The sequence below is a fragment of the Chionomys nivalis genome, chromosome 14, assembly GCF_950005125.1.
Source record: "Chionomys nivalis chromosome 14, mChiNiv1.1, whole genome shotgun sequence".
NCBI lineage: Eukaryota > Metazoa > Chordata > Mammalia > Rodentia > Cricetidae > Chionomys > Chionomys nivalis.
The window spans coordinates 38539462-38554037 of NC_080099.1; the positions used below are offsets into that span (position 1 = coordinate 38539462).

Consider the following 14576-nt stretch of genomic DNA (forward strand, 5'->3'; position numbering starts at 1 on the left):
GTGGGAAGTCCTTCTGTATGTGTTGCTTTTATTGGTGAATAAATAAGCTGCTTTCAGCCAATGGCTTATCAGAATATAGTCAAGCTGGAAGAGATATAGAGAGAGTAGGCGGAATAGAGAGATGTCATGGAGCCACCAGAGGGGAAAGACTCAAGCTGCCAGCTGGAACCTTGCCAGTAGGCCACGAACCTCGTGGTAAAATATAAAATAATGGAAATGGGTTAATTCTAGATATAAGAGCTAGCTAGAAATACGCTTAAGTGATTGGCCAAGCAGTGATTTAATTAATACAGTTTCTGTGTGGTTATTTTGAGTCTGAGCTGCCGGGAACAAACAAGCAGTCTCCAGCCAACAGATATCTGTATGACTGGGGCTGGAAGCTGGGTGAAGCATTTGCCCTTCACGCCAGAACAGAAACACTCAAGTTTACTGCACTCACGAGACAAAGGGACTCAAGCGCTGTTTTAGAACTATCTTCTTTTAGTTAGGGTGGTGGTGGTGAGAGTTATTACTGAGAATTAACTTGATTCTAGGTTAAGTGAGGTAGGCTGTCCCAGAATGAATAAAAGAGAAAGCAAGATGGGCACCAGCATTCAGCACTCTGCTTTCTGACTGCAGGTGCAACACAACCAGCCTCGTGCTGCCCTACTATGTTGGAACATGACCAGCCTCATGCTACCATACTATGATGCAACACAACCGGCCTCATTCTTCCCTACTATGTTGGAACATGACCGGCTTCATGCTGCCCTACTATGTTGGAACATGACCAGCCTCATGCTGCCACCCCACTAAGCTAGAACATGACACAAACCAGAAACACCTGGGAAGAGCCTCAGCTGATGAAATATCTAGATTAAGTTGGTCTATAAACATACCTGTGGGAGACTGACTTGATTATTAGCTGACCCAGCTCACCAGAAGTGACAATATTCCCTAGCCTGGCCTGGACTAGGTAAAAATGAAGAAAGCAAACTGAGAAAAAGCAAGCAAGAATGTGAACTGAGAAAAAGCAAGCAAGAATGTGTTTATTCTCTTTGCTCTTGTCTGTTGATATGACTAGCTGCTTGAGTTCTTGCCTCAACTTCCCCAAAATGATAGACTGTAACTCTGCATTCTATGTCAAATAACCCTTTCCTCCCATTTGATATTTTTCAACAAGATATTTTATCACAGCAACAAAATTCAAATTAGAGCTCCCTTAATAACCTGTCCTTTGCACCAAGCCCTGCTCAGCCCCCAGCTTCTGCGCTCACAGCCATCTCTCCACCGATTCCCTCCACTCCCCCTTCCTCTCCACCAGCTGAGCGGTTCCCAACAGCGCCTCCTTGCCCAGATCTACCCTCACGTTTGTTCAGGAACTTCAGGTAGTAACTAACAAATATTTAAAAATCATTCCCTCATCCTCAGAGAACATCCTTTCCCTTTACAAGGTAGCTAATAAGAACTCTGCCATTATTTGGGTACATGCCCCTTTCCAATGTCTGCCCTGTTCCCAATACAATCGAAACTAGGTCAGTCTAGTCAGGGTACCTCTTCTCTCCCAGCTTCATCAGAGACACTGAAGGGTTCACAGCTTCTGACCTTCTACATTATCATAACCATATGCTACACACACCAGAAGTCCTATACCTGGACTTATCTGAGCTAAAGAGGCTCACACCTCCATTACTGTGTCTGATACAGTGTTCCATTAGTTACACCGAGTTACAAGATGAAGCAGTGAGTCACTAAGATGATATGATGAGAAAGGAGATGGCGGTTATCACGTGTTAACTCCAGCTGACTGCGGAGGACAACAATGAAGCTCCTGAGACTAGCACTCTTCAGTATTCTAGGTTGGCTAACCATGCAGATATCTGGACCTCTGAATAGGAGGACAAGTCATGTGGGCTGTACATTTTATACACCACGCCTCTTTAGATATTAGACAAAAGCTTCATAAACTAGACCATGGCGTGAGTCTTCTTTTTCACTTTAGACATGGCCATCGAGGGCTGAAGCAACTGGGATACCCACAGAGCCAGCAAGGCCACAGTGGGAGGCACAGCGAGACAAGAATCAAGGGACAACAGAAGCAACTGCACCTTTCCTGCCATTCTCACGAAATCCTAGAGCCCCTCCTAGCAGCTGGGTAAGGGAAATAAGAGCTTCAGATCAAAGTTCTTTCTTTCCTGCTACTGCAGAGGTCAGGCAGGGCAGTTCAGGCAGGAGTGCTCAATGCTGCTGAGGTCTAAGTTTTCCCTGGGGCGATACCCAATGGGCATAGTGGAACCATTAGAATTGAGACTAGCTAGCCCTTTTTCCTCAGGGAAGAAGGCCAGCGCCATCCAAGGACCTCATGCTACACTACAGTCAAACCAGAAAATGGACAAAAAGCTTCCAACTTTATCATTGGACTGTGAGGAAGCCAATTCAAAATGAGGTCTATGTCTTTTGAGGACTGGAGGGATCCTGAGGCTACACAGGCTCTTGTGTCCATCTCTGCAGAGGAGCCAGAGTAACCCTAAAGGTGGGACTGATGGGTACCTAAGTGACTTCTTAGTCCTGACCACCTTCCCTGGTTCAATCTTCTGGTCCCCAGTCATCCTCACTGGCACTGATGGCAAGTCCCAACCAGTCTGCTCACTTACCTGTAGGAAAACCCCACGTTTTCACTTCATCCTGCCGGTCCTGGCCCACTTCCTCCTAGGTAGACATCACGTCTAAAGCTCAGGTCCTCTTAAGGGGTGAGCTCCTAGAGGCTCTTGTGGCACTTCCAACACATAGTCAGTCCTACAACTCCAGAGCCGTATAACTGAAGACCCTGACTATAGTTTCTAATATAGTCTCTGCCTCATCCAACAAGTTCCCTCCCTGGACTGGGATTCTTCTGCCCCTGCAGAGTCAGTAACAGTTACCCCCACGACAACTGCCCTTAAGGAAAGAACCCTAAATCTCCTTGAAGGCCCCAATATCCTTAGTGTCTGAGATGCAGAGATGCCCCCAGCATCTCATGGATAGATTCCTGTCCCTGACCACCACACCCATATTAATGTTCCACATAACACTTCTATTTCTGTAGCATAGCCAGACGGCCCTCAGAGAATGGTCTAGGACCCAAGGCCCACCAATGTGACTGTGCTCCTATCCTAATCCATGGTAGCTTTCACTCCTCACTCCCTATGAGACTGCCCTCCTACACCTCCTGGCTCAAGCCAGACTTTAAGGAGGTTCCCCTTTGTTCTCAGACCTAGTTCATGGCTCCCTCCAAATCTCAGGACCACTCCACTCAGGTTTCTTGGCAGCACATTAAGGCTTTAGCTTTGGGGACAGCCCCCACCTTCCAGACAGTCACTAGGCAAAGATCTGTCTGTCCCTCCAATAATTCTCCTCACTGGCACATTCTGCAGACTTTGAGGTCCATCTCTAAACCTTGTCTTACCTTCGTCAGGTCAGTCTCTCTTCTGCTCTTCCCCCTCCTACTGCTTATCTAGCGCAGATGTTGGGAGGACTAGCAAAGGAATCTCACTCACTTGCCTGCATGCAAGGGACTTAGTACCTCCTGGTTCTGTGATGTGCCATCACTAGAGGGGCAGAGATGTGTGCAATAAACAACAGCTACCACTGTCCTAAGGGAGCACGTCATTCCTTGCTCTGGGCTTCCCAGATCTCTACAGTCTAGCAGGAGTTCATTTTTCATGTTCATTTGACTCAGGAATGAATGAAGCTCAGAGCACTATCATCTCCAGGCCCAGCATCCTTGATCTGCTGGCAACATTGGGGGGCTGCCCTGAATCCTAGGTGGCCTATCGCTAAATCTCCTCCCTCCCCCCAGAGACTCAACAGCCTTAGTCCACTCTTCTCAGATAGCACATTACTGCCATGTCCACAACCCACTCTGACCCTTCAAAATCCTTCTAAGTGGGCTTTCCTTGGGACAGAACCACCAGCTCATACTTCAGTATGCTTTGTCACAGGCAGTCAAGGCCATCACTGACTACGAGGATATGTACTGACTCAAAACTGACTTCACCTTTGGGAGTCTGCGGTCTCATATTAACATGGAGAATTCGTTTAAGATGATAAAACCTTTCCGTAAGGAAAAAACCCACTAGAACCTGTACAGACTGGACTTCATCAAGTCCTGCTCACACGTCCAACTGTAGGCAAGCACAGAAACCACCAGCAACTGCCACCCCCAGATGTTCATCAACTGCCAGCTTGTAGGAGCCCTTAGAGATCTCTGACTTCTCTTCCGGTCAGCCCCAGATAAACCTGCAGCTTCAATCAACTCTAGACCACAATGGGTGACTAGGACCCATGCTCCCGTCTTTCTGAATTCTGTGGTCTGATTTTAGATCCTCTCACCTCCCATTCCCCAGACATCCTGGGAATCCATCTGCAGCACGTTCCTCCAGGTGTTAGACTGTTCTGAAGTAGGTCCTCACTTCTCTCACATGTCACTGGGCTCCTACTGCGCATACTCCCTACCTGCTGTCCTGAAACCATCTTATATGTGACTCTGTGGATGTGTAATGGTGCCGTGTGGGACAGAGGCTGACATTCTCTACCTTCTTTCTGTTTTGTATTTTGAGACAGGGTCTCACTATGTAGCCCTGGCTGTCCTAGAATTCACCACGCAGACCAGGCTGACTTCTGCCTCCTGAATGCTGGAATTAGAGGTGTCCACCACCATGCCCCACTTTCTGCCTCATTTCTAGGTACAGAGTCTCTTATTGAGGTTAGGCAATGACCTCTAGGGGCTTTAACTTTATGTGTACAAGTGCTTTGCCTATGCTACATTCACACAATGCTCCCAGATGCCAGAAGATGGCATCAGAGTCTCTGGAGATGAAGTTACGGACAGTTGTTAGTGGTCACTTGTGTGCTGAGAACTGAAACAAGCCGTCTTAACCACGGAGCCCTCACTCTAGGTCCTCCCTAGCCCACTTTTGTCATTGTGCCTATCTTTATGGACTGTTCTCATAAAGAACTCCTGCTCCCAATCCATGCAGCTACCTCCCTCACGTCATCTCCAAACATTCCATGATCTCCTCAAATAATGGCTCGACTCTTGTAGACGACTGCTAGCTCTGCCCGGCTTGAACTGCCACTCCACTCAAATCTAAGTAACAATCTCTCTCACACAGTTCCTGTAAGCCTGGACCTATCAGCCCTCAGACGCTATTGTGCTTCCTCACACACCAGTGGAGTGCAGTCTTGTCAGATGGTGGCCTGCGAGCACTCTTTGCACTCTTTGATCACACAACTTCACCCTCCTGTTAGACAAAACAAAGCATCCTCAATTCTAAAAAATGCACATAGACTTCACAGACATGTGCTTTTAACAAGGGTGACAATAAGAACTAAATAAAAATTCTCAATTCCATCCAGTCAGACCACCTATCTGTCCTGACATGTCTCCTTGGCAAGAAAAATGTAAAAGTTAAAAAACTAAAAATAAAATCCCACCATTTACCAATCAGTTCTTGACTACCTGGGGCCTGACTTGTGATGGTCTAAACCACCTGAAGCCTAACTCCTCATGATCCTTGGTGCCTCATCCCAGAGAGCCAGTCACAAGAATTTTCCACTTAATAAATGAGGCAGGGTGGCGCACACGCCTATGAGGTGTAGAGGCAGCAGGATGAGGAGTGCAAGCCCATCCCTCCCTAGCTACATAAAGTCTGAGGCCAGCCTAACGCACATGACAGCCTATCTCAATATCCTGTGCTAACTCTCAATGGGATAGTAAAATATCCACTTATCCATCTGGATATGGACACCACACAAATACAACACCCAAAGTTAATTGCTTTAGAAGAATTCTAATTCCCTATCAGGAGGGATTCCTCTAAGAACCTGTCTACTCGATTTCTGTTTTTGCAGATTTTCTTAAATAAGCCTGTGTCTGTTCTGGGCTGAACTTTATCCTCACACCTCTGGCCTACTATCCTTCCTCAGCAGAGCAAGAAAGTCTACAGGAAAAGCTGATCTACAGAGCACACAGTACAACAGAGGTTTACACAAGGATATACTAAAGAAACAAATGGGGAGTGGGTTGGGTGGGGATACAAGAAGCTCCAACTGCGCACTTATTAGAAGAGTCAATGTGCTAGCCACTAGTTCTCAACCTGTAGGTCGTGACCTCTTTGGGGTCGATTATCAGGTAGCCACATTAGGACACACAAAGAGTAGCAAATTTACAGTTACTAGGTAGCAATGAAATAATTTTATGGTTGGGGGTCACCATGAGGAACTGTATGAAAGGGTCGAGGCGTTAGGAAGGTTGAGAACCACTGCGCTAGAGAATCGCAAGCCACCTAGAAGTCTAGAGAGACAGCTAGGCTTGCATGGTACACGCCTGGAGACCTGAGTTAGATCCCTGGAACTCCGCAAAAGTGGGAGGGTGGCAGCAACTTCACAACGCTGTCCTCCACACATGCACAATGACAAGCAGCCAACGCTCCCAACAATAATTTTTCTAAAGCTCAAGCTTTACACGTGAATTTTTAATATAAAACTACAAACAAACCAATCAAAAGAGACAGATGCTAACTTGAAAACTGTTCATTTCAAAACCTGTAGTTTAAAGAAATGGTCAGCTCGCTTACTCAGTAGTTCACCCAGCATCTAGCCCTAACAGCTGAACACATAACATTCTGTTAGAAAGCTCAGTGTGTAACACGATTTACGGAAGAAAGAAGCCTAAACACCCCCTGGAACCCACCACCTTTAACACTAACAGTTGCCTATCACACAGAATGCAATTACTCTGCGAGCAGAGCCACGCTACAACCACGACAGCTGATATCACTTCTTCAAATGATGCAATCCCAGGTAACAGTCCACATATTCCTAGCAAGGTAAAAGTGTAGTAACTACATCAACTTTGACCCTTATTAGCCCACACAGCATCACTATCCCAAACTCTTTTAAATTGTTTCAACTATAAAATGTGCATCTGTGAAAACAACAAGCCTTGGAAACATAGAGAAAATGAAGATTACACCCTGTAATCCCACTTTAGACTCAAATCTTTGGTGACTTTTCCACACAATATACACATTATATTTTCTTACCAAGTTTGGGAATACAGAAAATAAACTCCTTGTAACTACTTTTATGGATTCTACCATAAGTCAAAAATTGTAATTATCCCAACATCAAAGAATTACAAAGACATTCTCTAAAAAGAAAAAAAAATCAGATTATCAATGCATGCAAATGTTTTGCTTGCGCATATGTATTGTGTGTACCCTGTGCATGCCTGGTGCCGAGTTCAGAAGAGGGAGTCAGATACCTTCCCCAAACTGGAGTTTTGGACGTTTGTGAACCATCATGTGGGTGCTGGGATTGCAGTAAATGCTAAGAGCTAATCAACTATACAATCAATCTATGTATTCTCTTATATACTCCTGCAACGTTTAAAAACATTGACTTTGCATTACATTCACGTGGTGTAGAAGAAAAGATTTCAAATCTTGACTTTAAAAATGAGGATAAATGTGTCTCTGTAAAAATTAATCCTCAAATCTGTCTGTTCAGATGAAAATGGAAATGACTGCATCAATTAAAGAGGTGTTTCAATAAACCAGGACACACCAGCGAACACGTCACAAGCATATTTCTTTCCTTAAAATTAAATGTGTGTGGAGGGCTAGAGAGATGGCTTAGAGAGCCTACTGCTCTAGCAGAGGATGCTGGTTTAGCTTCCAGCACCCACTTCCAGTTGCTCACAATGGCCTTTAACCCCAACTTCAGGTATCAGGCACCCTCTTCTGGCCTGCGCAGACACCTACACACATGTGCCCCTTCCCCCTTCAGACACGTAAATATAAATAAAACAAATCTTTAAATTTTTTTTAAAGCAAACCGCTAGAATGTGGCACAAAACACCGAATTTCACTTTAAAGCACAGATACAGCGACTAGAAGTGAATACAGAGCCAGGATTCACATCTAAACTATTCCACAGTTCAAACCCACAGCGACGACTTAGTAACAGTGTACCAGGAACTTTACTTCGACAAAGAAGAAGGAAGTACTGTGAACACGGTTTAAGCTGGGTGCAAGAACTGCTGACAAGAACACAGACACGCAGGGGGTGAGAATTTCCTTATATTTAGAAGAAGCAAGAGATCAAAGAGGAGGGACTCTTGGTTTTCTCCCTTTCCTTCTCAACGATAAATCCGGGGCAATTTTTGAAAAGAATAATTATCTACAGAAAATGTCACGAGCGAGCATGCAGAGGAGAAAGTTTAAGTTCGGAAATTGCTCCCTGTGTAGATTCAGGTACCTGAGATCATAAAACTGGAATTTAAACAGTGGGCTCTACCTCCAGAATCAGAGAAAAGAGGGGAGGAGGGGAAAAAAACCCCACAGGTCAAAGTCAGTGGAAGAAAAAACAAAACAAAACAACAAAATCCCCACACAGTTCCAAGAAGGAATTGGGCCGAAAACCGCTAGGCATTCAGATTTGGGCTAAGGAGATTCACCTGCAGGAAAAAGCAGACTAGTATATGTAGAAATGAGGGATTCCAGTGCCCCAGGGTGGAGGAACTGAGAGAAAGAGAAAAAGAAAGTTAGGGGACAGAAGGGGCGTCAGACACCAGCAAGCTGGGCGGGAGTGTAAAGAGGGACCCGGGAACGGAGGGGGAGAGCCGAGGCCGGGACCGCAAAGGACTCAGGGGCAGAAGAGAGCGAGGCCCGGGTCACAAAGCGGGACCCAGTGTGGGGGAGAGAATCGAGGAGGGGGTGCAAAGGACCCGGGGACTGGGGAAGAGCTGAGACCGGGGGAGCAAAGTGGGACCCGGTAACAGGGGAGAACCAAGGCCGGGGTCAAATAGGGGCCCGGGGACAAGGAGGGAGAGCCGAGGCCCGGGCTCAGTGCTGAGACCTGGTACTGGTGAAGTGCCGAGGCTGGGGCGCAAAGTGGGACTCGGGAATGCGGAGGGGGAACCGAGCTGGGTCGAGGAGGGGAAGGGAGGACCCAGGTCGGGGCCGCTGGTAGGCTGAGGGCAAGCGGAGGCGGAGGTGAGCCGCCGGTACCTGCAGAGATCGTCCAGGACGCTGCCGGGAATCTCCAGGCGTTTGGTCTCCATGATGAGGAACCGCAGCAGGCGCAGCGCATCCCGGCTCCGCGCAGCCTGCACGGTAGAGCTGCACGCAGACCCGGGCCCGCGGACACTGGAACCCTCAGCCCGGACCCCGAGGCTGGGCCGAGGCGAGGGGCGGAACCCTGAGGCCACGCCCCCTCCGCGGGAACGGCCCAGTGGGAAGCTAAGGAACGCGCGCTTGCGCGCGCCTCACCAATGAGATGTTTGTTTATTGGTCCGTGGGCTCCAATCAGGCTTCAGGCTGCTCAGTTCCTGCTCAGAAGACCAACTTCCCGCCGCCTTTGACTGAGCACACGCTGGTGTGTTTGCGCCTGCGTGTCCTGGGCGCCTTCTACTGTGCTCGGGAAGTTTCGAGTTCCTGTTTTTAGACACCTCCGCTCCACAAACGCCCCAGCACCTTGGGCTTGGTCACAGTGGCTCCAACCTTACCAGAACCGACTGAACAGGCACTCGTTTCTATGGCGACGAAGCCTAGAGCACCCATTCATTAAACAAGCGATTTCCCGCGATTGCGGTCACCAAGTACTCTCCACACATGCTCTCCACCGGTTTCATTACTTCTAGGCCAAATGCCATGCCCCTCATTTGTTCTCCAAGTACCCCTTTCTTGTGATGCTTTATTTTTGCGTCATCGATGGGACATTTTCCCATCCTTCAGAGGCAAGAAAATTTATTTTTAAAGTTTTCCTTTTCCTACTCTATTATCCCTTTCAGCTGCCTTTGGTATTAAATTGGTTTCTGGTTACCATATTAGTTACCTTGATTATATACTCACACATTTAAGAGTAAAGTCAGAGCCTAGTGCTATAAAAGCTCTTAGCACACGAGGAATTGTTTTCTAACAGATTGATCTAGATAGTACTTGACTTTGTTTTGTGTTTACTTGCGTGCATTTTCAGATAAATTTTATTGAGAATTTTACTAATGTATATACTATATTCCAGCCAAATCCACCTCTCATTCTGTCTCTTCCAAATTTCCCCTTGAAAGACCCTACAGACCCCCTCCTCAGAACCCGCAGCTAGCAGGCTCCTCGGAGAACGTCCTGTTTGCTTGAAAGATTCTCAGGATCAGCAGCTAGCCTGCTCTCGTGAGAGGAAAACAGGATATCTATAAGATAGGACATCTACAAAGCAGGATGACTGCAAAGTAGGATATCTATAAGATAAGAACAGGATGTCTGCTGCCAAACATCCATGCTGGGAGAGGAAAAACCATTCATGCCACCCCCCTCCCCCCCCCCTGCCCCGCCCCGCCTCATTCCGATAACCACGCTTCTGGCTTCTGCTTCTGTAAAACTTGCTTTTGCTGCCCTCTTTCCTATAAAAAGACCTCCTCCCAGTCTGCAGGTGTGCAAGTCCTCCGAAAGACTTTGCCGCCCGCAGGTACCTGTGTCTATCTAATAAACCTCTTGTAGTTTGCATCCGACCCGTGGTCTCGGCCTGGTCTTTGGGTCCGGGGGTCTCTACCTGAGGGAAGGCCCCTACTGGGGTCTTTCACCCTCTACATTTCCTTTCCAACTTCTTTGGTCCTCTTTCGCCCCCACACATCCACTGAGTCAATTTAATGCTACCTGTATGGGCACAAACTGGGGCATGTGTATTCTTTTCCGGGCGGCATCCCTGAAGGAAACTTACTCTCCCTCCCTTCTACAGCCCTCCATTGTCAATGGCTTCTTAGCTAGGGATGGGATTTTCTTTTCTTTTCTTTTCTTTTTTTGATTTTTCGAGACAGGGTGTCTCCGTAGCTTTTGGTTCCTGTCCTGGAACTAGCTCTTGTAGACCAGGCTGGCCTCGAACTCACAGAGATCCGCCTGTCTCTGCCTCCTGAGTGCTGGGATTAAAGGCGTGCGCCACCACCGCCGGCTGCGATGGGATTTTCTAACCCCCTACCCAAGCTGTGATTTCAGCCAACTCCATCTTGCACAAGTCTTATGAACCAAGTCATAGTCACAGCGAGTCCACGAGTCCACGAGTCCATGTGTCCAATTTCCCTGATCTATCCAGAAAATAACTGCAAACAGTCATTACTTCCAGCTCTTCCTGACCCTTGATTTTTGGTTTTTAGGCCTAATTGGTAAGCATGAGCGAATAGTTAAGGATCATAGAAATCTAGTACAACAGACGGGAACCTATTTAACAGAAAAATGGAGCCTAGAGCAATCATGGAGCAACAAACATATTTTCAAAGCATATTATTCATTCCTTCTGACTGAACAAATTCCCCAAGGGGAAAAATGCTCCCAGGCTCAAAATAATTCTGAGAATAAAGGAGGGAAAGATGGACTGGAATAGTCCGTTCTCTTTATTCAGTCCTCTCGTAGGACCTCACAAGTCTTAGATGTCATAAGAAGCAGGCCTTGGGAAAGGAGTTGAGTTCAGGCAGTGCAATGGCAGCAAGCCTAGGAAACAGGTAATGGAACAAGGAGGCAAGTGAAGGATGCTAACACAGGCATGAAAGGTTGATCATCCAGAAAAGGATGCGGATGACTGGAACTTGATCTTTTTACTGAGAAACTCTAGAAACCAGTATAAACTCAGAGTTTTTCTACTGAAGAGGGATATAGTGGTCTGAATGAGAATGGCCTCCATAGGCTCATATACTTTAATGCTTGGTCCTCTTTGGGAAGGATTAGGAAGTATAGCCTTGGTGGAAGAGGTGTGTCAATGGAGATGGAGTTTGAACTTTCAAAAGTCCTCACTATTCTCAATTCGATTTCTTTCTTTCTCTCTCTCTCTCTCTCTCTCTGCATTGTGGTTGTTGTCTCCACATGTAAGCTCTGCTTTACCACCCCAGTGCCATGACTTCCCACTTGCTGCCATGCACCAGGATGATCATGGATTTGCCCTCTGAAACTGTAAGTCCAATACACATTCTTCCATAAGTAGTCTTGGTCGCAGTGTCTCTTCACAGTAATAGAAAAGTAATTAAGGCATGGAATTTTATATACAAAAGTTCATCGTCAGTCATCAGTAGAAGGTTGCTCCTAGACCTGTGACCTGCCTGCCACATAGCAAGGTGTGCTCTGGTGGCCAAAAAGAGCCCCCAGGCAAAGGAATGCAGGCACTACCATTAGGAAATCCGACCAATAGAACATATAGATGATAAAGACTGAGATGACACCCTTCAGTTATGCTATTTTCCTGTATGCACATTCTGTTTGTCCTGACTGTCATTGCAAGGACTAAGGGAAAACCTTAGCGGGTTTTTTTCCTTAAGTTATCCCATTTCAGACTTCAAATCTAGTTTTAGAGCATCCTAAATCATGGCAGTGAACAGGATTATAAAGCCAAATGATGTTGATCCTTGTGGACCAGTGATATAGGAACAAAGAATTTAGCACTCCCTGTTGGAACACTGAAGGAAGTCTTCCTATAGTATTTTTAGTGTATCATTTTAGGTGCAGATGTACAACATCTTTGAGGCTCCTAGGGCCTAGGAAGACACTAACTCTCACACAGTGCGAATCTTATCTTTATCAATGAAGTCCTGAGGATGTTTGTTCTCACGCATCTTGGTAGGCATTTTTCTGTCTATTTACATCTGTGCTCTGCCTTCTCACCCATAGGTCTCTCAGAGCTAGACTGGTGCATAGTAGACATTTCTCTGAGCTGTAAATCCCCAGAACTCAAAGCCTCACTCTGTTCTTCATGGCACCTGGATTGACGAATACAAATGAACTGAAACATGGTGCTGAGGGAAAAGGGGATGTTGTGATTCTTAAATTGTAATACTAATTTGTTTTTATTTAATTTGGCTGGTGAAAACCTTTACAGTTTTAAAATTCACTATTTAATTTAATCTTTATAACTACAAGAATAGATGGATCAGAAGTAAGCTTGTAAAAATTAAAAGACGTATAAACATGAAGTGGATAAGGAAGGGCACTTGTTACTCTTGCAGTAGGACCAGAGTTTGTTCCCAGACAGATGTTGGACAGTTCACAACTTCCTGTAACTATAGCTCTAGGCAATCTGAGTGCTTCTTTTGGCCTCTGCAGGCACCTGCATGTTGGGACCATTTGGAGTCCTGGCCTCCAGCTGCTCTTCCCTGCTAGTGATCTTTATTTTCCTTCTGATTTGAGTTACTAAAGGCTGTGTCAAAGTTGTTTACCAGCTCTGCTTCACGAGCACGTGTTGCCTTGCCCTTGAGGATCAGAGGATAAGGTTTTCACCTGTTGGTCCACCTGACTGTGTTGGATATATAAGCCTCCGTGGTGCTATTCAATAAAGGGCTTCTTACCAGTGACTAGAGGTCCGTGTCTCTGTCTCTGTTTGTGTGTGTCTGTATTTGTTTCAACCTCCAGCCCCTTGCCTGAAGCTTGTGAACTGTATGGTAGCACATAGAGTGCAGACAGGTGTTGTGCGCTGCACCTGCACACACATGTACATGCATGCAAACACACACAAATAAAAAGCAACTAAATGCTAAGTGACATATATTGGAGTTTGACAAGATCTTTTTTTGTTGTGAGTTATATTTTAAAAGAAGGTTTTACTATAAGTTACTGTACAGGCATTAAAAATTATTGTATGTCATTCTCCCTATAACCGAATTTCTGCTGCGAATTTAGGAAAACTGAATTCTAGTCCTATTTAGCTACCAGGCTCTCACAGTTTCCCAGAGGGCATTTCCCTAACAACCATTAATACTTCCTAATAGGCCACCTTCTTAAAGGTTCCCCTATTTCCTAGGAGTGCCATTCTGGAGACCAAGTCTTTAGCAGATAACTTTTGAAGAGACACTCCATATTTGAACTATAATATAAAAGTAACATATAAATTGTAAAAATACCAGGCTGAGGGTGTTTATGGCTCTGTTGTAGAATTCTTGCCTAGTACTGGAAGTTCTTGGTGTTGATTCTTAGAATGCAATACAGTGAAATGTAAAATAAATACCCGTGTTAAATAAAGGCACATGTATAAGCATGTTTGCATAAACAAATGCAAGACTGTGGACTCTCTCATGTTTGTTCATCGGCCCCTTCTTCCTCCTATCCTTTTTACCCCCAGGCACTGGTGTGTGCTCAGAATGAAAGCAGTCAATGGGACAAATGCAAAAGCAGGAAAGTGCTTAGCTACTCATAGAACAAAAACAAAACAAAAAATTCTTTTATGTGAAGGAAAAACATCAGGAAAAATTATATTTAAGGACTTTTTAAAGTGACAATGCCATTTGTTTCAGTTTTTTAAAAAAGAATACCAACTAGCTTTTTTCATTTTACAAACCAATTCCAGTTCCCACTCCCTTCCCTTTTATCCCCCTTCCCCATCCACTCCTCAGAGAGGGTAAGGCACATTGCTTTGGGGAAGGTCCAAGGCCCTCCCTACTATATCATGGCTGAGCAAGGTATCCATCCAAGGAGAATGGGTTCCCCAAAAGCCAGCACAAGCAGTAGGAATAATTCTACTGTCACCTACATTCAGAGGGTCTAGTTTGGACCAGTGCTGGTTCATTCCCTGTCCAGCTGGAGTTG

General features: G+C 45.8%; 1 protein-coding gene across 1 annotated transcript in view; it reads right to left on the reverse strand.

Moving 5' to 3' along the window:
- Dcp2 (decapping mRNA 2) overlaps window positions 1-9206 on the reverse strand; it is a 39685-nt gene extending 30479 nt beyond the window's left edge. The window contains exon 1 of the mRNA XM_057788704.1: window positions 9033-9206. Within this exon, the coding sequence (XP_057644687.1) occupies window positions 9033-9085 (53 nt within the window). The 5' untranslated portion in view covers window positions 9086-9206. The remainder of the gene's footprint in view (window positions 1-9032) is intronic.
- Between the last annotated feature and the right edge of the window lie 5370 nt (window positions 9207-14576).